The 25,690-nt window shown below is 41.1% G+C and overlaps 3 protein-coding genes across 7 annotated transcripts; 2 read left to right on the top strand and 1 right to left on the bottom strand.

The window, feature by feature from the left end:
* Positions 1-8,151: 8,151 nt before the first annotated feature.
* On the bottom strand, positions 8,152-13,350 carry LOC106579076 (protein FAM167A). Its single transcript, XM_014158654.2, has 2 exons — positions 11,847-13,350; positions 8,152-10,675 (listed from the first exon to the last, which is right to left on the bottom strand). Exons 1-2 carry the CDS (start codon positions 12,165-12,167, stop codon positions 10,412-10,414), a joined length of 585 nt encoding a protein of 194 aa, XP_014014129.1. The 5' UTR covers positions 12,168-13,350; the 3' UTR covers positions 8,152-10,411.
* A 749-nt stretch (positions 13,351-14,099) lies between these two features.
* On the top strand, positions 14,100-20,302 carry zgc:154055 (myotubularin-related protein 9). 5 transcript variants are annotated; one of them, XM_014157978.2, is made up of 11 exons: positions 14,100-14,601; positions 14,935-15,018; positions 15,475-15,583; positions 15,766-15,891; positions 16,718-16,888; positions 17,272-17,489; positions 17,656-17,817; positions 18,668-18,809; positions 19,022-19,242; positions 19,406-19,557; positions 19,782-20,302. In XM_014157978.2, exons 1-11 carry the CDS (start codon positions 14,417-14,419, stop codon positions 19,874-19,876), a joined length of 1,665 nt encoding a protein of 554 aa, XP_014013453.1. In that variant the 5' UTR covers positions 14,100-14,416; the 3' UTR covers positions 19,877-20,302. The 5 variants fall into 5 exon arrangements, with proteins under 5 accessions (XP_014013453.1, XP_014013381.1, XP_014013671.1 ...); XM_014157906.2 differs by having other exon boundaries at positions 14,103-14,601; positions 16,715-16,888; XM_014158050.2 differs by having other exon boundaries at positions 14,104-14,601; positions 14,935-14,991; positions 16,715-16,888.
* Positions 20,303-20,585: 283 nt separating this feature from the next.
* LOC106579056 (L-threonine 3-dehydrogenase, mitochondrial-like) lies at positions 20,586-25,454 on the top strand. The gene is made up of 9 exons (XM_014158526.2): positions 20,586-20,828; positions 21,095-21,302; positions 22,058-22,100; positions 22,295-22,365; positions 22,763-22,912; positions 23,022-23,194; positions 23,520-23,610; positions 23,711-23,980; positions 24,263-25,454. Exons 2-9 carry the CDS (start codon positions 21,110-21,112, stop codon positions 24,406-24,408), a joined length of 1,137 nt encoding a protein of 378 aa, XP_014014001.1. The 5' UTR covers positions 20,586-20,828; positions 21,095-21,109; the 3' UTR covers positions 24,409-25,454.
* Positions 25,455-25,690: the final 236 nt, after the last annotated feature.

Below are 25,690 nucleotides of genomic sequence, written 5' to 3' on the forward strand. Positions count from 1 at the left end.
CCAATTACAGCTTGTTGTGATACAGCCTGGAATCAAACCAGGGTCTGTAGTGACTCCGCTAGAACTGGGATGCAGTGCCTTAGATCGCGGCACCATTCGGGAATTGGGTAAGGTCTTGGTAAAGGAGAGTCTCAGGCAGTCGATAGACATTTTGATTCAGATCTTCTGTGTATCGCAATGAGACCGTTATTATGGGAAAATTTGTGTCATCAACATTTAGTTGTAATTGCCAAATGAGTCATTGGTCCCCAGTTCCTCTCTCTGGTCTCACTTCTGTGCCTCTGTGAGGGAACGTTGTCAATGCTGTGGACCACATAGCTCTTTGTTGCAGTGGTAGGCTGCAGCTTTAGACTCTAGAGCATGTACAGAAGTCAGCCCAAACATGTACAGGAAGTGCACTGAAATATGTGCAACTTGACTGCCACAGGTGATTCTCACATATTAAACCACTCAATTGAAGACTTTTTCCATTAATAATAAGCATGAGTGTGTCTCAGAAATTGTATTATGTATCCAGAAAACAATGTTTTATAGTTTTACTTTGTAGAAGGCACAGTGATGCCGAAACATTGGTGTTTTACCCAATACATTACTGGGAGTTTATATACAGTGCATTCGGAAAGTATTCAGACCCCTTGACTCTTTCCACATTTTATTAAGTTGCAGCCTTATCCTAAAATTGATTTTTTTTAAATCCTTCCTCAAACTACACACAATACCCCATAATGACAAAGCAAAAACTGTTTTTTAGACATTTTTGAAAATATATATAAAAATATATATTTACATAAGTATTCATACCCTTTGCTCAGTACTTTGTTGAAGCACCTTTGGTAGCGATTTCAGCCTCGAGTCTTCTTGGGCATGATGCTACAAGCTTGGCACAGCTGTATATGGGGAGTTTCTCCTATTCTTCTCTGCAGATCCTCTCAAGCTCTGTCAGGTTGGATGGGAAGCTTTGCTGCACAGCTATTGGAAGGTAAACCTTCGCCCCAGTCTGAGGTCCTGAGCGCTATGGAGCAGGTTTTCATCAAGGATCTCTCTGTACTTTGCTCCGTTCATCTTTCTCTCGATCCTGACTACTCTCCCAGTCCCTGCCGCTGAAAAACATCCATACAGCATGATGCTGCCACCACCATGCTTGACTGTAGGGATGGGGTCACGTTTCCACCAGAGGTGACACTTGGGATTTAGTCCAAAGAGTTCAATCTTGGTTTCATCAGACCAGAGAATATTGATTCTCATGGTCTGAGTCTTTAGGTGCCTTTAGGCAAACTCCAAGCGGGCTGTCATGTTCCTTTTACTGAGGAGTGGCTTCCGTCTGGCCACTCTGCCATAAAGGCCTGATTGGTGGAGTGCTGCAGAGATAGTTGTCCTATTAGAAGGTTCTCCCATCTCCACAGAGGAACTCTAGAGCTCTGTCAGAGTGACCATCGGGTTCTTGGTCACCTCCCTGACCAAGACTCTTCTCCCCCGATTGCTTAGTTTGGCCGGGCGGCCAGCTCTAGCAAGAGTCTTATTTGTTCCAAAACTTCTTCCATTTAAGAATGATGGAGTCCACTGTGTTCTTGGGGACCTTCAATGCTGCACAAATGTTTTGGTACCCTTCCCCAGATCTGTGCCTGGACACAATCCTGTCTCAGAGCTCTACGGACAATTCCTTCAACCTCGTGGTTTGGTTTTTGCTCTGACATGCACTGTCAACTGTGGGACCTTATATAGACAGGTGTGTGCCTTTCCAAATCATGTCCAATCAATTGAATTTACCACAGGTGGACTCCAATCAAGTTGTAGAAACATCTCAAGAATGATCAATAGAAACAGGATGCACTTGAGCTCAATTTCGAGTCTCATAGCAAAGGGACTGAATACTTACGTAAATAAGGTATTTCCATTATTTTGTTTTCTAAAAACCTGTTTTCGCTTTGTCATTATAGGGTATTGTGTGTAGATTGCTGAGGACCCCACTTCAGCTGATTTCTGCCATGGACCTTCCCCAGGATTAATATGCAGGGATCCTGCATTTGGAGATCTGGTGTTGAGCTGTGGTTGAGCTGTATACCAAGAAAGAGCTGAAGGTTTTTCCAGCACAAAGGGAGTAGAACACAGTTGAGTTTGGGGGTTGTTTTTCTGTGTGTGGCCACTTCTCATGCTCTTAAAATGTTGGCGGCCAGAGAAGACACGTTTCTGAGGTGAGCAGGACGATAGGAGATGGCGTTACGACGGGATGCTTCCGGGTTGCATGCAAAGTCGGGAGAAGAGGAATATTTTTTTTTTTTTTATTATTATTTTTTTGGTATAATTATTGAATATTTGAAACATACAATATACTTGCAGTGAAGCCGCTCAACAACCACATCACATCAGTCATCCAACAGATTCCCATTCAGAGCGACACACAGAAGCATTCAGGGTCAATGCCTTGCTCAAGGTAGAAAAATAAAAAATGCAATTAATTCCATTCCCCACCCCCAAGAACCCCCCAATGCACCAACAACCAAGAGAATGAACTAAAGAGAAAAAAGGAAAAGACAGAAGAAAACAGCAAATAACAATGCAAAAATACTATAAATAAATAAATAAATAATAAATTTAGAACAAAGGACATCAAGGACAACTAAAATCATAACAGCAATGCCAACTGTATATGTTTGTGTGCATGTCTGGCACTATTACATGTGTGTTTTTGTATGCATTTATTTGAATGACAGTGTGTGTATATGCATGTGTACAAACACCTGCACGGCATCAGCCTCAGGCAAACCGGCATTAGTTGTAAAAACACTGCCACTTAGTGTAATTCAAATGTACTTTTAATTACGTTTTATTTTGACTTTTTGTATTTATTTTTTGTAACTTTTATCTTTGACTATCATTCTATCTCTCACACAGCAACTCCACTCCCACTTGTCTCCAATTCCACATCCCAACCCTCAGCTTCCCTCAGCCCATCCCATCTATCTCTGCTGGCCACCCACTTCGGGTTTCTACGCAACACATATCTTTCAACTATGCTGTGATGTTTAACGTACAATTTCAATCTATCTAATCGAATAGAATCCACAGATTGCGAGTTGAAGACAAATACTTTTACTAGAGTATTAGTATATTAGTAATTGACTGACCCGGTCTCTCCAGATCTCCTAACAGTACTATTTCTAGGGTAAATTTTAGTTCAATGCTATGCATTTTCAGCCATTCCTGAACCTGAGACCAGAAACTGGCTACCTGAGGGCAATACCAAAATAAATGTTCTATTGATTCTGTATCCTCACAACAAAATCTGCAGATCTTCAATGATTTTATGCTACAAATATTCAACAATTTGTTGGTGGCAAGAATTCTATATAATAATTTTAGCTGAAAAGCACGAAGTCTTGAATCTTGCGTTGTTTTATAACTCATACACCCTGTACCATGGAATCTGTACATCAAAAATCTCTTCGCAACTATTTTGCAATCTGTATGGCACAGTTGTCAACATCCTGGTCCTGAAATGAAACTGGTATACTTTCCTATTTATGCTATTTTTATTCCTCCGCCAGTTTTGATCCTTTATATTGGGCAGACAGACCAGTTCCCTACCTCCTCCCACTGCCACCTGCCTCCTCCATTTTTAGGGTAATGCTGTAATCAATTGATTGTACTCTTGGATTGAGCAAACCTTCCTGTACAATTCTGATAACTCCATGAAGGACATAACTCTACCATTCCAATTTACAATATCATTTAAGAACAAAATACCCTTTTCAAACATCTTTTCCATAAATATAAGTATTTTATCAACCAGCACATTTGAGATCAGCCATATTATTTGTTGTACTATTTGTTCTATCTTTTCAGGGGGATGAAATTGAAATTGTAGCCAGCTCTGCAATGCTTGTTTGAAAAAGAAGGATACTTTGAAAAAAAGTATCATTTTCAATTAACTGAAAATGAGACATGGCAATCTGCACAAAGGCAAAAAGGCAATTTTAAAACTTAAGCTTTTCTTAGTAATCTACTTGAGAACAATTTAGGGTTCAAATAAAACTTTTGAATGAGTGAAGCTTTTACAGAGAGGTTTAGTGCTTTCATATTTAATAATCTCAACCCACCCAATTCATATTCATTATATAGATAGGCACATTTTATTTGGTCTGGTTTAGCATCCCAGATTTGCTCATATGATTTGAAAAACTAATTATCAGGAGTAGGCAGCACCATAAGTAAGTGAGTAAACTGAGATATGACTAAGGAGTTAATCACGGCAATTTTTCCATAAATAGACAGGTATTTACCTCTCCATGGTTGCAGGTTCTTGCAGTTTTCTATTGAAATTCATTGTGGAGAGATTATATATTTTGTGATATGAATACCAAGTATGCTACTTCACCGTCAGCCCATTTTATAGGTAAACTGCAGGTTAATGTAAAAGTATTTTTTAAGGATCCAATACGTAATATTGTACACTAATCATAATTAGGTTTTAGTCCAGAGAGTACAGAAAAGTTATCTAGATCTTCAATGAGACATTGCAGGGATCTAGTTTACGGTCTTAATATAAAACTTGAGTCATCGGCATACATGGACACCTTTGTTTTTAAGCCTTGGATTTCTAATCCTCTAATGTGGTTATTGGATCTGATTTTAATAGCTAGCATTTCGATGGCCATAACGAATAGATATGGTGACAGCGGACACCCTTGTTTAACTCTTCTTGACAATTCAAAACTCTGAGGAGTAGCTGTTATTTACTATTTTACACCTGGGGTTGCTATACATTATTTTTACCCATTTTATAATAGAATTACCGAAATTGAAAAAATCCAGGCATTTGTAAATAAAATCCAGTCTTACTTTATCAAATGCTTTATCAAAATCGGCTATAAATACCATTCCTGGCTTCTTATATGTGTCATGATGTTCTATTATTTCTAGTAATTGTCATATATTATCTCCAATGTATCGTCCATGTAAAAAACCTGTCTGGTCAGGATGAACAATACCTGGTAAAACCCTTTTAATTCTGAGTGCTATGCATTTTGCTCGTATTTTTGCATCACAACATTGAAGTGTAAGGGTCCTCCAGTTTTTTAGATAGACTGGGTCTTTATATTTGCCATCTGGGTCTTGTTTTAATAATAGAGAACTCAGACCTTCCTGCTGAGTACCTGACAGACTACCATTTCTATAGGAGTAGTTAAAACAATCTAACAATGGAGATTTTAGTATATAAAAAAATACTTTATATACCTCTACATGTATGCTATCAAGCCCTGGAGTTTTTACAGACTGAAAGGATTTAATAGCCTCAAAAAGTTATTCCTCTGTAATTTGACGTTCGCACTGATCTTTCTGTACATTTGTTAATTTTCCATTTTTTATATTATTTGGAAAGAATTCCTTTCCATAATCTTCATTCAGGGGGAAAGGATGAGACGGAAAAGAGAGCATCTGCCTAAAACAATTAGCTTCCTCTTTTAAAATATCATTCAGAGAATCATAGATGACTCCGTCTTCAGTAACGAGTTTCTGCAAATTCTTTTTGTTAGCGTTCCTGTATTGGATATTCAGGAAGAATTTTGTGCATTTTTCTCTATATTCCATCCAGTTTGCTTTATTTTTGTAATAGATTACATTAGATCGTTCTTGAATAAGTTCCTCAAGTTCTTTTTGTTTTTCCTCTAACTTATTTTGTATCTCTGTAGTATCGTTTTTATTGCTATCTACCTGTACTATTAGTTCGATTTCCCTTGTTAGTCTTGTCTCTTTCGCCATAAACATCTTTTTTATTATTGATGAATATTGAATTGAATGACCCCTGAAGGTACATTTATCCCAACAATAAGGGGATTTGCTGAACCTTTATTATACTGAAAAAATTCAGTTATAGCAATTGACGTTTCACATGATCATGAAAGAGACATTGCATTACTCTAGAGACGGCTTCACTACAGTACAAATGCATTCCGTACAATGTTATTCACAATGCCCCTATTCTGATATCTTCCCCTTGCTTGCTGTAAACATATATAAACTTATAGACAAATACATAAAAAAGAGACACAATAAACACATTAAATTATAAAACGAAAAGAGGAAGAGGTCTAACAGAATGAGGATTTGAATTTCAGGAAGAGGGCAATAAAAATGGAGATGTGGTATCGAAGAAGATTGGTGTCAAGTGCAAAACAGAGTAAACCCTGCACCCGACTGAGTTTTGTAGGGGAAATGGAAGTGAATGAGGGCGAGTTAAGTGAGGTGGAAGGTGTGGTGAAGAGCTCGGAACCTTGTAGGAGGGAGATTCCAAGATGTGGGAAGGGTGCAGCAGGGCATGGGATAGAAGATTGTGTAATTTCGGTGGATAAAGTTGTGTGTGTCATCTGTAGGGGTGCCCATGTTGCTGGGGATCAGAAGTGTCCGGTGCGAGAGAGGCAGGTTGAGGTGGCTAGAGTCAGAGTTGTGAAGAAAGTGCCGTATGCTGTGGCAGTGAAGAAAGTAGAGGAAGGTGGGTCAAGGGGGAGGGATCCTGACAGGATCCCTGTGAGTAGTAGATCTGTGTCAGCACAGAGGGAGAGGCCAACGAGTGATATATGCTTCAGTAAGGTTGGCTTCTTAGCGTTCATAGCAATCATAGCAATCAGAGAAAATAGATGTGGTGGCATCTGCAGAGAAGTATTTGGGCATACAAGATTTGACTTCAGAGAACCTAAAGGGTAGCTGGTGTGGTGGTGTCCCGTCCTCCCAGGCCGTTGGCATGGTGCAGGAGTAGATAGGATCAAAGTAGTGGAATGGGGTAGTGGGTTTTTAATGAGTGTAGGGTTAGTAGGAAGGGTGTTTTCTTTTTCCCCCATTTTGTATCACAAAGTATAATGGATTTATATTATAGTCCAGTTGGGGGCGATAATGCAACATATTGGATGACAACCTCCGTTAAACTCCAAAGAAGAAGAAGAAGAAGAAGAAGAAGAAGCAAAATGATCTTCACCAGGCTTCCCGTTTTCAGGAAGCCTGGTCTGCAACAAGGCTAATTCAGTGTAAACGTCTAATCAGATAAGTAATGTTGGTGTCACAAACATAATCCAATACCTGCAGGTAGTCTAAGGTTTTAATGAATTTCTTTTGAAGTGCATTTTAAGTGAACTGATTAACCCTTACTCAGAACTCTGAGGGAACCTCTTTAGGAGAAGCACATGCCACACATTTCTGTCTTTATGTCTCAACTATCCCCATATAAATAAAATTCTGCAGGCACAGAACAGAATCTATTGTAAGGCCCTCACCTTGGTGAAGTGATTCTGTGGCTCAAATCTCATGACATTCACAGTGACTGCAGCTACAATGAGTGAAAACTATTGACGGAAAATGAAAAGCTATTCAGCAATTAGCATCTGTCTAAGTCAGGGGGATTCCTCTTCTCTTTTCTACTACAGATTATTGTCATTTATTCGTAACGTGGGTTTGAAATCACATCTCTTACGCAGGCTCATTGAGATAACTATCTAGGTGCAGTAAAACCCATTTTCCAACCCTGTCACTTTAGTGCTTTTCTCTATGATACATGTGTTATCTGGCTGCTGATGAGTGGATGAGTTTACCTCTATTCTCAAAACTAAACAATGCTTTGTGCTATGTTTTTTGTTTCCCGTAAGCTTCCTGATCTGCTCCATTAAATCATAGGGGTGGTAAGCTACTGTCACCCTATCTTTGTTTTACTGAAAATGTACAGTATGTATAATTTTTGAATGTCTGGTTAAAATAGTAATATTGCATAGTCTTATGTATTATTTGTCAGTAAGACCAGTGGGCTGGCCTGCAGTTTGCAATATTAAACTTTACATTGAGTTGTGTGGTGTTTCCATTTTATTGCACACAACCATCACTTGTAGATAATGCCACCAACATAATTTCCCTAAGGGGACAATAAAGTCAGTAAACACTACAATATTTCACAAGCTGCACTGTGAGAATATTCTATGTATCGTAACTAATCTACAGACATAGACAGAAATTACATTTGTCTTCCCTACAGACACACAATGCAGTGTCACTATAGTTACTTGATGGAGTTAAAACTGCATGTATTTGATTGCAGACAAAGGAAATGAACTTGAGTAGAGCCTACTCTAGCCTGGAGGATTTAAAAAAATGCTGAAACAGTCATAGATATAACGTACTTAGGGCTATCAGTTTATTAGTTGATTAACAGTACATGTGAGGGGAGTGAGGACAGAGAAAACCATCTTAATTGCAGGGCAGTCGAACTTTATGAAAAATGGTAACAGCATAGGTGAGAGACACTAGGAATAGAAACCACATTACACAGGAAATGACATGAGGATATCCAATGAAGGACCAGGCCTTAAGGTACTACCTGAGACCCTGTGTACCCTGTATTTATCCTGTCATTCATTACAATGGTTCCAATTGGCCTGGTTCTCTCTTTTTTTCTCTCTCTCTCACGTCATACATGAGGTCATCTCATAAACTAGTATATCACGTCTACTTCACACATCTTGTATATGTACCCATTTTGTACAATAATTGAAAACAACTTGACATGGTTATGAACTCATCAATTTATTCTTGTACCCCATAAAGGCCCTGTGCAGTCAAAAATGTGATTTTTCTGTGTTTTAGTTATGTTTTCACACTATGAGGTTGGAATAATACTGTGAAATTGTGAAAATTATGACAACTACCCTCATGGTGTAAGAACTGTTTGAAAAGACCTCCTGAGTGGCCTCATAGGACGGCGCACAATTGGCCCAGCGTCGTCCGGGTTAGGGGTTAGGAGAGCGTCGTCCGGGTTAGGAGAGCGTCGTCCGGGTTAGGGGAGGGTTTGGCTGGTGGGGCTCTACCAATTGTTACTTAATTGTTACCCAAAAATGATTTGATATTGAGATAAAGAATGGCTGCATTGGACCTTTAAGGGTTTTTCTGAGAAGTTAAGCCTACACCACGTCATTTTAAAAAGATGAATGCCTGATGCAGTTGAAAGATGAAACTGTGCATTAATGGAATTTCAGGATGTGAAAGGTTACAGCTAAATGAGCACTCAGTGAGGTCACAGGTATTGACAGAGGTCATTTACCCAGTTCTCTAATGGATAGACAGACAACTAAAAAAAAACATTATTTTCAATTTCAAGTTTGTTCCCTTTTTATATGTGAGTTAATAGCTAACAAAAAAACGTTTAACAACAAGCATCTTCAAAGAACAGCTCTGTCTCCAATCATTTATATTTCCCTCATAGATTAAATGATAACCATAACATATTCCTGCATTATATAGGTGAAAACTCTGTACATAAGGCACTTACAAATCTACATTTTTATGTATTACAACTTTGTAACAAAATTTGAAACTTTTTAAATTTTAAACTTTGTTGGGTAATATTCAGCAAACATCGATAAAAACCCACCAAATCTTGTTCAAAATTAACTCCCTCTTAATTTCCCCAAAGATACTTTCAGTTTCTCCTCCTATCTCTCTTCCTGAGAACAATATCTTTAAACACATCTAAACTCAACCCTGATAATCTGACACAACATTGTCACATTGGACTGTGATCTGTCTTCATCTAATGGAAAATAAAATGCATGGAGTACATAGGACATAGCCTCCAATTATGTCATATCATTGAAGCCATGACCCCATGGAGGTCCTTGTTGTTTTTGGTCTCTAAAGAGGTGAAAGAATGCTGGAACGTAACCTCCAGCTTCCTGTGGACTGCTGTCTGGGACTCTGCCAACACAGAGGTGGGGGGGCCTGGCCTTCAACAGGGTTTGGGAACATGTCCCTAGTGATGTGACTAGTGTCTTATATATACTTCCTCCTGGGCTGGGGTTAGAGTATGGAACTCAAGTTAGCGAGTGTTAGCGCTGTGATAGATTTTTCTTCATCTGAAGAAAGACAATTCCCCTTTGCAACTCTCAAGAGACATCTCTAGTTACAGTTGTGTTCACCATCATGGCAGTCTTATTCATTCTATCAGAGGGTCATCTTAACTATTGCCTTTGTACAGTGCAATTGATCTGACACCATGGCGATCCAGACTCGCACCAACTCCATCCCAGATCCACACCTCATCACTATCTTCCCTGTCTACTCTGACCTATCAGTCAGCACCTTCCCTGAGGTACAGTAGAAAGGTGCTGCTATGCGATGGGTTTGTGTTTTGCCCTTACAGGGCTTTACTATGGAGGCCTGTATCTATCTCTCTCAAGTCAGGGCTGGGGCACGAATCAAAGGAGTCATTTCCATTTCCTCCCACTTGGCTAATTACTGTCTGCATACTCTTCCAGCCATTCGTCTTCCCTCTCGTGTAATAACAGAAACCGTTGCAGTGAAACACCCCTGATTACCCTGCGTAGATTAGACAGAGGTGTTAATACAGTAAATCCATCCTCACAGGGTGGAATATGTTTTAACAGAGGGAGAAGCGTCGGAAGTTAATGTTCATCTTGGTGAGGCCAAGGTGTTTGAGGGGGGTGGAGAGGGCGAAGGCAGCCTTCATGGGGATGTCACAGAGCAGGTCAGACTCCTCGCCACACTCCTTCAGCTCGTAGGTGGCGTCGTCCAGCATCTCCTTGTGGCGGTGACACACCTGCTCCACCTTCAGCCGGTGGATCTCCACACGCAGGCGGATCAGCTGCCGAGCCAGACGGTTGTCCTGGAACCGCATCTCCACCTGAGGATGGCAGGCGGAAAGGAGAGAGATGAGAGAGAATGGGGAGAAATCAGTCATCAAATATAAAATTCTAGCAATCGGACCCCTGGATTAGGTTTTTGCATTTAGTGGGTGCCATTGATGTGTAATGATACTGACACATGATCTATGTGAAAAAATACTTTGCCTTTCTATTTGGGGATTTGTCAGCTCTGAAATTAACACAAGGTCCCTATTGTTTTAGGATGTTTGCATTATTTTGGATGCAAAGATAGCACAAAGTCATGCTCTAATCAGACAGGCATTCAAGCAAAATTAAACAGTGAAAGCACGATTATTTCCCATAAATCTCTCCATCACGCAACAGCGGCATCTGGCACAGAGACTCTACGCTCTGGTTCATGTGCGTCATGAGGATGCCAAACCAAACCAGTATAACTACCTGGTAATTACGTTTGCCAAATAGTTGCACTGCGTCTTATTCACAGTGGTGAAAAAAGTACTAAAATGTCATACTTGAGTAAAAGTCTAAAAGTATCTGGTTTTAATTGTACTTAAGTACAGTGGAAGAAAAAGTATTAAATCGTCATACTTGAGTAAAAGTACAAAGTAAAAGTAATTACTATACATCCAATTCCTTATTTTAAGCAAACCAGGCGGCACGATTTTCTTAATATTTTTAATTACGGACAGCCTTGGGCACATCAACACTCAGACATCATTTACAACCACAGGATTTGTGTTTCGTGAGTCCGCCAGATCAGAGGCAGTAGGGATGACAAAGTGTTATATTAATAGAGTGCACTAATTCTGTCCTGGTTGAGCATTCTAAATGTAATAAGTACTTTTAGGTGTCAGGGAAAATGTTTGGAGTAAAAAGTACATTATTTTCTTTAGGAATGTTGGGGAGTAAAAGTAAAAGTTGTCAAAAATATAAATAGTAAAGTAAAGTACAGATACTCCAAAAAACGACTTAAGCAGTACTTTTAAGTATTTTTACTTAATAAGTACATCACACCACTGCTTATTCATATGTACTATAATATTTTCGTTGTATTCTACATATCTAGGAAATGCAGAGATAATGTAGCCTAATTAATTTCTAACATGTCCATGTACAAATAACCGTGTCAGAGGTGGAGAAAAAAGGGTAATTATGTTGAATTTCGGCATTCAGAAAATGTGTGCTCACCAACTCTTTCCTAAGAAATTCCAACGCGTCATTAATGCTATCGAAGCCACAGATGTTGCGGATGGTTAGATCTGAGTTCTCATCCCGCGTAATTTCAGGCAAGAGCACATATTTCTCTGCAGTCTCTTGGCCATTTTTTGAACCATTTGGGTTCTCCTTCCATGGTTGGCTCTGCAAGCGCTCCTGCCATTCAAAGTATGATGGTCTGCGGGTTTGTAACTTTAGTTTTTCGGTAAGTGCTTTCACATTGTTCAAATCCTCAGCTTCTCCCTCGGTATCTTCGTCGAGGTTATCCTCACCTCCCAGCTCTTTAAAATCCATTGCAAGTGCTCTAGACGTTTAAAAAGGATCTGCGTAAAAAGACATTTCAGAGGCCGCAAAAAAGTTGGAATTAGTTATTCACAGAGCACGATGCCTCTTGAAGCACATGAAGTGTTCTGTCACTGGGCTTGCCAGTTCTAGATTGGAGTGTACTGGTGATCCTTTATTTATAGAATGATAAGGAGAAGCAGAAGTGGCCTCCCATATCCATTATGGAGAAGAGGTGTAGTTCATGCAAGTAGCCTCCCTCATGTTATCCACCTGACCACACTAAGGTGAAATAAATAGTTTGCCGTGTCCACTTACGGCAGCACTCATGTGCCGCTTTTAACATTGGAATGCAATGATTTGACATGTCAATGGTTCAAAGGTTTTGTATAATTTCATCCCCTAAATTCCTTAAACACTAAAATAGCAATGGGATGAAATTGATTTAGCCATATCTCTTAAACGTATTATGTTAAAGACATGCTCCTGTACTTTGGCGACTAAAAAGGTATTTTTGAAACCTCCCGCTTTGAGCTGGATGTGTAGTTCATAAATGCATTATCTATGAGCAGACTTACTGTCTTACTTCAATTAGCCACAAAATCCCTAGCTTGAAAGCAATTGTTATCTTGAAGCTGTTTTCCCTACATTTCCCACAACCTGGGCCAGCCCCTAGCAATTCCAGTTCTTGCCAATGAGCTTCAGCCCCTCAAATTTCAGTGAAAGCTAGGAGAGGCCTGTCCAGTGTTATCCAATAAGGTTGCAGTGTGGGCCCGGCTCAGTGGACACAGCAGAGAGAGAAAGAGAGTGAGCGCAATGACCTGGTGCACATATCTGCACATATGTGACAGAGGATGCAATTTTAAGGACTACTTTTGTATCCTGAGTGCTACTTTCAGAACTACTGGCTAAAAAGTATACAAACGTACCAGAGAATCTCTTTAAGATGGCTCCTCGATACATTTAGGGTTTATGTTTGTAATTAAAATATGTTATTTGATTAGATTTGATCAGATAATATTGTGGTGTAGCCATTCCATGTTTAATAGAGCAGGTACAGGTACACAAACATCATGTAATTAGTTAATGGTCTTGCTGACAAACAGCTGACAAACTCCTGAGAAATAATGATTGGAATGTCTTAATTTGAGGCAATGCCTCCATCTAGTGGTAATTTTCGAACACACTTCTGGTCAATTGCCCAATAATACCCAGTAATGGGCTGGGAAGATGGATGGGATAGCAATTTGCTGCATGTTTTCGACAATATGTGTGTAAACATTTACTCACCTATTACTTGATCTCCGGATGATTGATATATATATATATATATATATATATATATATATATATATATATACTATCAAAGACTAGGTCACACACAGGAAATGAGAAGGGTATTCACAAACATTGACCAATAAAGTGTCTTGCTTTAGGTTAGTGACCTGAAGTTACTAGAGAAGTAGCATCTACCTGGTTGGAAGCCGAGGCTACTAAATCATATCAAACCAATGAGTAATGTAAACTAAGACAGAAATCACTCAGCAGCTGATTTCACTCAAAAAATCTAGCATGTGATTTCTATACATACTCAACTCCAATGGTCTAGTGGTGAGGTTTGCTGTCCTGAGGTTTGTTGTCTTCAGATTGTCAGTTCTTCAGGCGCCAGCAGGTACCAGAGCCCTGTAGATACGCTATAATGACTGACTAGATGCAGACGATACCATTATCTTATCATGAACTGGGTATGAATATGAACCGAGTATGAATTGTATTCACTTTTTTAGACAAGATTATCTACAAAATGCAAACCCAATATTAGGCTACACACTAATAGGCATTTTGAAATGAATTGCCCCTCTATAGATAGGATCTTTGACTTTGTGTTCTTTCACCACTGCTTCCAGGAAACGCTCACTTCCTTCTTTTGTAACCACAAGATGTTTTCACATTTTAAGGGCTGGTTGTAAAGCAGCCAAGTATGGCTTAAAGAGGTGTCCCCACAGGCAGGGTGGGTTAATGAGAAAACGAAAGGAAAGAACTGCTATGAAGAGGTTATTATCTTCAAACAAACCCTTCGCCTAGCTACATTTGGACCGTGTCACGCCCCTTTTCAATGGGACAAGAATAAGTGGTTTAATTTCAATCATTCAGATAAGTAGCCTAAACAAGTTTCAGAAGAGGAAAATAAGCTGCGAAGACTTTTTCTGGCGCGCGCGACTTGGATCTCCGTGCGCTTCTTGTCATCTTGCGCTGATGCGATGGAGTTTTCAGAGCACATAAAGACCGCGAACGTTGAAGATGTCGTTCTGAGACGGCCGTTTCATCCACCGACGCAAGGAACGTTATGCGTAACTGGCCACCACCTGCTCTTCTCTAACAGAGATGGAGACAGCTCGCGGCTGGTCTTGTTACTTCTCAGAAACATCGATGCCATAGAGAAAAGGTAAGTGGGGTGAGGGCAATAGGTGACCGCTTTTTCCACTAAAGTATTTAAATGTCATATTCAAAGGTGTAATGATGGACCATATAGCCTTATACAGAACTGCTGCCATATTGCCTGAACCCCATATTTCAATGTGCTGACAGCCAATTGTCACATTGGGGAAACTAATAGTTACTAATAAAGTGTTTAACATGTTAACATTTTCCCAGCCTACATCAGTCTGGATGTTGGGTCAGGGTGCCTGTGTAGCCTGTTGATAAACATGTCTCACTAACCCATCTTGCTGTCTCTCTCCCTCCATCCTTCTCGCTGTCTCTCTCCCACCATGCCCAGTGTGGAAAACCTGTTGGGCTATTCCAGCCTCTTCTCTAGTACAGGCCAGAGTCAAAGGTTTGACATAAGTGTGACACCTTGCGTGTGAGTTTGTGTGTTTGTGCATTTTGCAGTGTGCTGCTATCCATGTCCTGTGCAGCACTGTGCGAAAATAACAGGATTCTGATGCTGCAGGAATAATAACCAATCCCACCTAAGCTCAAGCTCTGTCTCACATGCCATCACTGAAACCTCTCCATATGCTTTGTGTCATGAACTGCGAAGAACCAAATGCAGGAATTTCAGTGCTCATTTACTGCAGTTATGAATCTGGTTCAGACAGTACATTTGGAGGTGTAGTGCAGACAAAGAGTTGATATGGAGGGGAAATGCGGGCCTCATCCTTTCTCTGAGAGAATCTCCACTCCCACCAGCTGGTTGGGTTGGACTTTTTTTGGAGGGGAGGCAGCCTAGATCATGGAACCGTGAGAGGGAGTGTTGAGGGTAATATGTGGGGTTAGACAGAAGCCCTATAATGATGCGTGTGTATTTCATATGAAGGCCTTCCGGGTCCTCTGGAACAATCACCCTCAAGTGTAAGGACCTGTGTGTTCTGCAGCTGGACATTCCAGGCATGGAGGAGTGCCTGAACATTGCCCGTTCCATTGAGGTACAGTAGCAGGGTGGTAGAATTCACACAGGCTGTACATACATACCCAGCATGTAAAAACTAGTATTACAGTCATACAGGTTTAACAACATTACAATTAGTGTTTTGCTTTTTGTTTTGACTAGTCGTAAACTTGTTGCCCCCCCCCCCCGCTCTCCCTCTCTCTTCCTCTCTCTCTGCAGCATCTCTCTTCTCTGGACATTGTGTCCGATATGTATCCATTCTTCTACAGACCGCTTACACTCAGTCTGCAGGACCAGTGGGGCCTCTCATCGCCTGAACAGAACTACGCTCAAATGGAGGAGCTAGTGAGTGCAGCACAAACACCCACACACAGATGTCCAGTCGTTTTAGAGTAAATGCAACAATCAGAGCCAATCATCACACACATTAAGACTATACAAAACATCCATGACATAGACTGACCAGGTGAATCCAGATGAAAGCTATGATGCGTTATTGATGCCACTTATTAAATCCACTTCAATCAGTGTAGATGAAGGGGAGGAGATGAGTTAAAGAATAATTTTTAAGCCTTGAGACAATTCAGACATGGATTGTGTATGTGAGACATTCAAGAGGGTGAATGGGAAAGACAAAAGATTTAAGTGCGTTTGAACGGAGTATGGTAGCAGGTGCACTGGTTTGTGTCAAGAGCTGTAACGCTGCTGGGTTTTTCACTGGGGAGACCAAATGGAGGGGTCAAGATTCAGATAAATGAATCCTGCTGAGGCCACAATACCAGCCCTGCAGCCGATTACATGTGGTTCCACTTACTGCATTATGACTGTGTAAACAATACATGTGAGAAACGACATGAATCCATGCTCATCTATATAGTCAGCTTCCTGTGGAACCCTTGTCATGGGGAATTTACTCTAGTTCTAAAACACATAGCCTGGGGATCGCTATGTTAAGAGACCCTATTAGAATCAAGATAGTGGGTGTAGGTACTGTTAAAAGAAATCATACTATTTAAAACCAAAAAGGGTTCAATGGCTCGCTTCATATATGGCCCTCAAAGGTTCTTTATACTGTAGAACGTCAAATCACTCTTATTTTTAACAGTGAACAGTATGTACCTATTGATCTGTGTTGTTGTGTCTTCCTATCTTATCTCCTTCTCTGCAGCAGGACAGGTGGAGACTGAGTCATGTGAACAAGGACTACTCTGTGTGTCCCTCCTACCCCCCTGCTGTTATTGTCCCTCACTCCATAGACGATGAGACATTGGTGAAGGTGGCCAAGTTCAGACAAGGGGGCCGCTTCCCTGTCCTCTGTTATTACCACAGGAAAAATGGCATGGTGAGATACACATGGATCCACACATATGCACTTATTCACACACACAAATACTTTTATGTCACTACAATGTACAGTAATTAATGTTGTTTGACATTAGATGGTTTAAAAAAAAGAATGTTTTATTTATTTAACTAGGCAAGTCAGTTAAGAACAAATTCTTATTTTACAATGATGGCCTACCCCAGCCAAACCCTCCCCTAACCCAGACGACGCTGGGCCAATTGTGCGCCGCCTTAAGGGACTCCCGATCACGGCCAGTTGTGATACAGCCCGGGATCAAACCAGGGTCTGTAGTGACACCTCTAGCACTGAGATGCAGTGCCTTAGAACGCTGCGCCACTCGGGAGCACTTCTTTATCAAATAGCAAAATTGTGTTTCCCAGGTCATCATGCGCAGCAGCCAACCCCTGACAGGAGCCAATAGGAAGCGCTGCAGAGAGGATGAGCTCCTCCTCCAGGCAGTGATTGATGGCTCTGGGCTGGGTTACATCATTGACACCCGCTCCAACCAACAGGCTCAGCAGGCCAGGATGACAGGGGGCGGGTTTGAATCTAAATCTAGCTACAGTTGCTGGAAGAGACTGCACCGTCAACTGGAAAGGTGTCTGTCTGTGTGTTTGCCTGTTGTGTGTGTGTGTGAGTTTTTTCATTTGTTTGTGGCTACGTATGTCTAACTGAGTTGCCAGGGTGTTTCTGCTTTAACCAACCCCTTTTTTGTAGCTCTATGCCTGTTGACTGAATAGTTATATTTGTGTGTGTGTCTCCAGGGGGAAGGTGCTCCAGGAAAGTCTGATAAAATTGGTGGAGGCTTGTGGGGATCACTCCCACAGTGTGGATCGCTGGCTAAGCAAGCTGGAGAACTCCAAATGGCTCTCTCACGTCCACACTGCCCTGGCCACAGCAGGCCTACTGGCAGAGTGTGTGGAGAGGTAGATTTGCACTCTACTCTCATAACCCTAAATGTAATGTTTTCAGAATGGGGCGGCAGGTAGCCTAGTGGTTAGAGCTTTGGGCCAGTAACCGAAAGGTTGGTACATCGAATACCCGAGCTGACAAGGTAAAAAGCTGTCGTTTTGCCCCTGAACAAGGCAGTTAACCCACTGTTCCTAGGCCGTCATTGTAAATAAGAATTTGTTCTTAACTGACTTGCCTAGTTAAATAAATAAAATGACAAAATAATCATACATCATCATGTAAGACCCCGCCCGAATGAGAAGAGGAATACGGAGTGGGCTTTTAGTCCGACTCAGGAGATGTGCATACCATCCACCGCTTCCGAGTATATTACTCACTAATGTTCAATCCCTGGACAATAAACATGCTCAGGGCAAGGATCTCCTTCCAGAGAGACATCAGGGACTTGTAACATACTCTGTTTCACGGAATCATCTCTCTCTCCGGATATACTGTCCCCGTCCATACAGCCAGCGGGGTTCTCGTGCGGACAGGAAGAAAGAACTCTCCGGGAAAAAGAAAGGCTCTTGTGTATGTTTTATGATTAACTACTAGTGGTGTGATTGTGGTAACGTACAGGAACTCAAGTCATTTTGTTCTCCCGATCTGGAATACCTCACTATCAAATGCCGATCGCATTACATTCTGAAAGAATTCTTGAAAATTTGATTTGAACACTGTGCTGCATAGTGTTACACTGAGTCATAATGAGTGTTGTTTTGCTTTGTATTGCTGATGTGCTGTTTTGTTTCCTGTATTGTGTAATATCCTGTTTACGTGTAACATTGTTCTATGTTATGTAACCCTCTATGGTGCTCTGGCCAGGGATGGCCACTCTGTTCTAGTCCATGGCTCAGAGGGCACAGACACCACCCTTCTGGTGAGCTCTTTGGCCCAGCTCATCCTGGACCCCAACACACGCACACTGGCCGGCTTCCTGGGCCTCCTAGAGAGGGAGTGGCTACTGGTGAGACCCCTAAAATAGTCACACGCTACCTCTTATGTCACAACTATTTTCAAACCCTCATATACTGTAGATTGAGAGCTGGTAATGTGTACATTAGTCCTGTGTACATTCAATGGCTAACTAGCTATACTAGCTGAAGCTGTGTGTGTGTTTTTATCTCAGAGTGTGTGTTTTTTGATCTGTTGATGTGTGTGTGTACTCCCTTTCCACAGGCAGGTCACCCGTTCCAGCAGCGCTGTGCCCACTCAGCCTACTCCCACGCCCGTCTGAGGCTGGAGGCTCCAGTGTTCGTGCTGCTGCTGGACTGTGTGTGGCAGCTGGCCCGACAGTTCCCTCTGGCCATGGGCTTCTCTGAGCCTCTGCTGCTGCGGCTGGCCATGGAGGTCTACGCCTCAGACTATGGCACATTCCTCTGCAACAGTGACCAGGAGAGGTGAGACATTCATGCGTTGTCCAGACTGTCCTTATATCCACAGTCATTGTCCAAGATGTTAGTGTATCCACACTAAATCCACATCCGTCTGTCCATCTGTCTGTACCTTTCCAGTTACTCTTCATCTCTCTCTCTCTCTCCCTCTTTCTTTCGCTCTCATCAGGTGTGCTGCAGGGGTGAAGGAGAGAACCCACTGTCTGTTCCAGTTCCTCCTGAAGCCCAGTGAGAGGGAGCGTTACTCTAACCCCCTGTATGAGCCCACTGAGCTGGCCATCTGGCCCTCTGTTCAGCCACAGTCCCTGCAGCTCTGGAGAGGTGAGTTACAGTTGCCACAGTAACACAGGCAGATCTGAGTCGGCTCTCCCTTACTGCAGCCCTCTGACATACAGTATGCTAAATGTTGAATTTGAATAGTTATTACATTAAGAGTATCAAATAAGGCAATTTCTTAATTGATGAGTAATAAGCAATGAAATGGTAGATCATGTATATAAATACATTATTTACTACCAAGATTCCTCTGTCTGGATGTGTATCAGGTCTGTTCCTGCGTTGGACCCAACATGCTGTGCACCTAGAGAAGGCTCAGGAGGAGTTGCGGAACCTTGTCATTGAGTGCCGTGGGGCAAGTTGAAAACACTGATAAAGTGGGGTCGAAAAATACAGTGACACACTGGACTGATGGAACACACAGTGACACTCATCCTGGTTGATTGGCTGTTGAGGAAGAGAACAAATATATACTTTTATTGTGAGAAAAGTATGCTTCTATGGACATGAATTAGATAGGTATTCATCCATCCCAAAGAATATCAAATTGCATCGCATACTGTGAAAGTTCCTCACTGTTAAATACTTTTCTCTCATGGTTACATGCATATATTTTGGATCTACCTTTTTTATAGCGTTTTCACTGCAAGTCCATATTTATTTTTTATAATGTATTGTGTATTTTTATTTTTGACCTACAAACACTTTACATTTTAGCAATTTTTGGAATAATTTGATACATGTCAAGGTACTCAATATGCAAACGTTTTATTAAAAGGAATTTAATTTATCTCATAGCTTATTTCTTGCCAACATTTGTATTGTGATGATCCACCCCAAGTATCCTGGGACTAATGTGATGTGCTTTTTTAATCCCCTCTGACTCTGACGTAAGCCTCTACACTGCAGCCCTGTTCAACATTGCAACAATACAAACAGGTAGTCAGCATGTTTGCCCACATGTTGGCCCTATAGCGTAGCAGGCTGGATATTGTAGTAATTTACAATTGAGTCGTGACCTCTCGCGTTCTTACATCATAACGAGGAAAACCACGTATCCCAGCATGACTTTCTTCAGCCATTTAGTTACCCAATGGATGCTCGGTGCGCTTATTCAGTGACCAATCGGAGGGTAGCCTAATCTTTTAATTCTAAGAGTTAAATACCACGAAAAACGTTTTATCAGCGCAATTTACATCAATTAGTTTATTAGCCTAGTGTGCGATGCGCTTGTGCGATCTGTAAAGCTTCATTTTGGTCAACAAGTGGTTGGCACGATCAACTGAGACAGATTCCAGGTTTTTGTCAGCACACAGGTAAAATGTTGTTTTCTATTAATTCTTCTGATACATAACGCGTGGTGTTCCAGTCAATACGAACACTATAAAGTTGATGTTTTAAATTAAACAACAATGTTACATAACTAACTTATTGGCCTAAGCCTAACATAGTCAATTTACATAAATCCGTAGAATTAATATTGTCTATGACCTACGTGGTGTAATTTCCTACTGAGAAAGATTGATTTGACGGATGAAATAGATAACATAGCCTCTTGTCTTTGATCGAACTTTTTCCTCAGGGGCAGCAGCTCGACATGCTATCGGGTATGCGGGTCTGTGTGCCCTCCGCTGTAGCGCTATTCGGCTCGTTGTGCCATGGCTGTCGCAGCTGGGCGCGTAGTTTGTCATTCCGGAGTTTTAGTTGGTCGCCCCGAAAGATCAGCCGGTGGAACAGTCAAGATTCCATTGACCTACCTCCTGCGGAGAACCCACGAATTCTCATCACAGGTTAAACCATTTTTTAAATTGTATTTTTTTAAATCTCAAATAGCACTTTATGGACCATAGGCTGTATATGCTTTATATATATGTTTATAATCTCCAACCGACACAGCCAGAAGAGGACTGGCCACCCCTCAGAGCCTGGTTCCTCTCTAGGTTTCTTCCTAGGTTCCTGCCTTTCTAGGGAGTTTTTCCTAGCCACCGTGCTTCTACATCTGCATTGCTTGCTGTTTGGGGTTTTAGCCTGGGTTTCTGTATAAGTACTTTGTGACATCTGCTGATGTAAAAATGGCTTTATAAATACATTTGATTTGTTTATGAAAATATAAACATTTGTTTAGATTTTTTAACAACAGCAATGGCATGTTGTCAATCTAGTTTTTGTCCTTTAGATTTGTGTTCACTGTTTAGTAAGTGGCAATCCTATTTTCCCTCACGACAATAGGCTGTGAGCAGACTGTGCTAGGGACAAAAAGGCCCCAGCGAGTGACCACTGGCAGAATAATAGCTTGAGGCCAGTTTTTTGTCTGTAGGCTACATAAAGCTTTGGTGAAAACAAAAAAAAAAGGTCACAGCCTGGTTGGAGCAGAATATGAAAAAACACCCAGACCATTTTTTTTCTGATATTCTATACAAGAAACAGATTTTCACCCATGTATTCTCGATTTTGAGCAAATACAAATTAACAATTGAGATGATGTGTTGTTTTATGAATTGTTATTAATTCTGCATTGTATTATTTATTTTCTCTTCATGGAAAGGTGGCCTTGGACAGTTAGGTGTGGGGCTTGCAGAAATCCTGAGGTGAGAAAAAACTAAAGACCAATCTTTTCTTCAAAGGCTAAGAGATGTTGATAGCCTGAATCTTCCCCAGATTGTAGAATTCTCATTTAACATCTACAAATAGATAGTTTGGATTCTGGGGTTCACTCCAGTTAAATTCAGTAAATGTAGGAATGAACTGAAATTGCAGATCTTAATTGAATATCAATGTGTAGGAAACAGTACGGAACAGAAAACGTTATCCTATCGGATATCAAGAAGCCTCCACCAGAAGTGTGCAGAAGTGGTACGTTTTCTTTGTTGGACTGATCAACAATTCTCTCTTAATCTCTATACCATGCACATCTCCATACTGTGCTTATCAAATCCTCTTATTTTCTGCATAAAAGAACATGTCTCCTACCTTTGGTTTCCTAAGCATTTCAGCTCAAAATACGGAGAATAAACTGTATAAAACTGTATTAACAATAAAGAAAGTTGTACACTACATATATATATACACCCAACAATGGATCAACCTGAAATTTTGGTTTACCCATTACATTTTTGGGAGAAAATATAGTGTACAACTTTCTTTATTTTTATACAGTTTGTTCTCCGTTAGTGAGCACCTTGACAAAATAGCTAATGCTATTTAAGTCTTAAAAAGTCTTATCAAACTCTTTGTCTCTCTTCTCCCTCAGGCCCATTTGTGTATGCTGATGTGTTGGACTATAAGAACCTCAGAGAGTTGGTGGTGAATAACCGCATCACCTGGCTGGTGCATTACAGCGCTCTACTCAGTGTTGTGGGAGAGGCCAATGTGGCCCTAGCACGCAAGATCAATATCACAGGTCAGCTCCAGGATCACACACAAAAGCTATCACAGTATCCAGGGCACCACCCTTTTTGTATGTTTTGTATGTTTTTGTCTAAAGATTCTCTCTTTGCTGTACTTTCTAGGGCTTCATAATGTGCTGGACCTGGCTCTGGAGAGCTGTTTACGTCTCTTTGTCCCCAGCACCATCGGAGCCTTTGGCCCTTCTTCTCCCCGTGACCCTGCACCTGACCTGTGTGTCCAGAGGCCTCGCACCATTTATGGGGTGTCCAAAGTGCATGGCGAACTGATGGGGGAGGTGTGACCTGTTATGTTCACACATACAAACAAACATACTGTACATGCACACACAAACAGTTGTAGATGCAGTCATAATGCAACCACATCGCTGTCTAATGCACACTCCTGCACGCATCCACACACACACAACCTGCCGGTCCTCTCTTATAGACAGAGGAATCTAGAAAGAAAAGCGAGATCGTTTTGCCATTTATCTTTTTCAGAGAGGGTAAGTAAATTCATTAACACAGCAGATAGGGCAGATTAAGAGAAGTATGCTGCAGAAATATGCTTTTGCTGGTTATTTGCTGTACCTTCGATTGTGTTAAATCTCTCTCTGTTAGTATCTTCATCACAAGTATGGACTGGACTTCCGCTGCCTACGCTATCCTGGCGTCATCTCAGCTAACACCCAGCCTGGGGGAGGAACAACAGGTAACCCATATTTATCATTTAATAATTTATTAAACTATTAATGTCACCATTATAGGGATATATTCCAATACATTCTGTGTACATTTTTGCCCTCCCATAGACTATGCTGTCCAGATTTTTCATGATGCCCTCAGCACGGGTCACCACGAGTGCTATTTACGCGCTGACACACGTCTGCCGATGATGCATGTTGGTGACTGCCACCGTGCGACTGTGGAGTTCATGCAGGCCCCGGAATGCCAGCTGTCGCTGCGCACATACAACATCGATGCCATGAGCTTCACCCCTGAGGAAGTGGCCACGGAAATCCGCAAGCACCTGCCCCACCTTAAGGTCACCTATAACCCTGACTCTGTCCGCCAGACAATTGGTATGTTCATTGTTCAGCCTAATGGTGTGTGTCTGACGATCTGTGTAGTGTTATTGAACTTCAAGATGTGTGATTTGAAATAAGCCATAGCAGAAGTATATGGAAAGTTTTCTCCTTCATAGTGTATAGAGTAGATATAAATAAATTGTATTTTTCTAGTACTATTAAATATTGGAAGCCTTGCATGTTCGTTTTTCACACGGTCACCAGCCATGAATGATGTCATCATACAGTCTTATTAAGTTGTGATATGTAAAAACTCGATTGTCCCCTGATGTGCAGCGGACAGCTGGCCGGTGAGGTTTGATGACTCCAACGCGCGGAGAGATTGGGGCTGGAAGTCGACATATGGGCTTGAGGAGCTCGTCTCAGACATGCTGAGCTCCATCCGTGACAAGAGGACCAACGCCGGACTGCCAGTCAGCTAGCAGGTCCCGCCCACAGAGTGATCTACCAATCACTATTCCCTTAAGTCCGCTTCAGCCTGGGTGTGCCTATCACAACAGACCCTCTTTCCTTAGCATCATCTCCAAACCAGGACTCTTCTGTAAATCAGGATAATATTACACCAATAAACCAGGGACTATTTTCAAACCTGTCATCTTCAGCCAGAACCACTCAACTTTCCACAACAGTGGACACTGACACCACAGACACAAACACACACACACACAAGTAAAAGGCAACAAGCACACACACTCATAATAGCAGCTTTACTATTTTCAGGGAACCATACTGTCAACCATTCTCTTCTGTTGTGACTGTCTTCAGTTTCTGTTGTTTTAAACGTGATAGAGAATTTTAATATCATAGCAGGTTTAACATAGGCCTTAAACGTCTGGGGGAAATAGGCTTCAGGCAAATTATTTTACATATAGTTAGTCATAAACCTACCTTCAGTTTCCAGTATCTCAAGGAGTTTAATTTACATTTTACATTTACAGTACGTCATTTAGCAGACAGTCTTATCCAGAGCGATTTACAGTTAGTGCATTCATCTTAACATAGCTAGGGGAGACAACCACATATCACAGTCATAGTAAGTACATTTTTCCTTAATAAAGAAGTTATCAGCAAAGTTAGTGCTAATAGGAAATGTTTCTCCTTGCCTGCTGTATTAGGGTAGTATAGAGGGCACAGTGACTTCCTTCCTGGCTTGCTGCGTTAGGGTAATATAGAGGGAACAGTGAAATGACACAGGAGCAGTGAGAGATATAGGGACAACTATCAGAAGAAATAGAAAATCCACAATGTTTACAAAAGGCCTGCCTTTACAACACAACTTCAGTACATTTTCAAACATCTCCATATTTCTTTACAGTCAGTGTGATTTTGGGTACAAATGGGTACCAAATAAATTCAGAATTGAAGCCTTATTTTTAATTGACAACTAATTAGAAATATATTTGTGAGTAATGAACAAAATTGCAGTGTACTTTTAATCATAAATTGAATAAATCTCTTAATTTGCTCATTCTGTTGTTTTGTCATTTGCTTTCAGGTTATTTATTATGGTAGTAGGCTAACTGGTAGGCCTACTGTGTGTTAATGAACAGATCTAGGCCTATATCATTCAATCATTCTGAAATACATATTAGGGTTTCATACATCTAGCAATAAGTTGGGCTGAAATTCAAATAAATAATTTGTGTAAAAGATACATAGGCCTACAGTTGATTGAGAGAGAATGTTGCCTACAGTATCAGCAAA

Source organism: Salmo salar, chromosome ssa01, assembly GCF_905237065.1.
Source record: "Salmo salar chromosome ssa01, Ssal_v3.1, whole genome shotgun sequence".
In the NCBI taxonomy this organism is placed as follows: domain Eukaryota; kingdom Metazoa; phylum Chordata; class Actinopteri; order Salmoniformes; family Salmonidae; genus Salmo; species Salmo salar.

What these genes read in the sequence shown, in the direction of transcription:
- zgc:154055 (XM_014157906.2), top strand. Translation starts at nt 14,417, where the DNA reads ATGGAGTTTTCAGAGCACATAAAGACCGCGAACGTTGAAGATGTCGTT. An exon ending in ATAAGTGTGACACCTTGCGT is followed by an intron (nt 15,019 to 15,474) that starts GTGAGTTTGTGT and finishes TTTCATATGAAG; the next exon opens with GCCTTCCGGGTCCTCTGGAA. An exon ending in TGCAACAGTGACCAGGAGAG is followed by an intron (nt 19,243 to 19,405) that starts GTGAGACATTCA and finishes CGCTCTCATCAG; the next exon opens with GTGTGCTGCAGGGGTGAAGG.
- LOC106579076 (XM_014158654.2), bottom strand. Translation starts at nt 12,167, where the DNA reads ATGGATTTTAAAGAGCTGGGAGGTGAGGATAACCTCGACGAAGATACC. An exon ending in AATTTCTTAGGAAAGAGTTG is followed by an intron (nt 10,676 to 11,846) that starts GTGAGCACACAT and finishes TGCCATCCTCAG; the next exon opens with GTGGAGATGCGGTTCCAGGA.
- LOC106579056 (XM_014158526.2), top strand. Translation starts at nt 21,110, where the DNA reads ATGCTATCGGGTATGCGGGTCTGTGTGCCCTCCGCTGTAGCGCTATTC. An exon ending in GCCTGGGGGAGGAACAACAG is followed by an intron (nt 23,611 to 23,710) that starts GTAACCCATATT and finishes GCCCTCCCATAG; the next exon opens with ACTATGCTGTCCAGATTTTT. An exon ending in CTCTGTCCGCCAGACAATTG is followed by an intron (nt 23,981 to 24,262) that starts GTATGTTCATTG and finishes CCTGATGTGCAG; the next exon opens with CGGACAGCTGGCCGGTGAGG.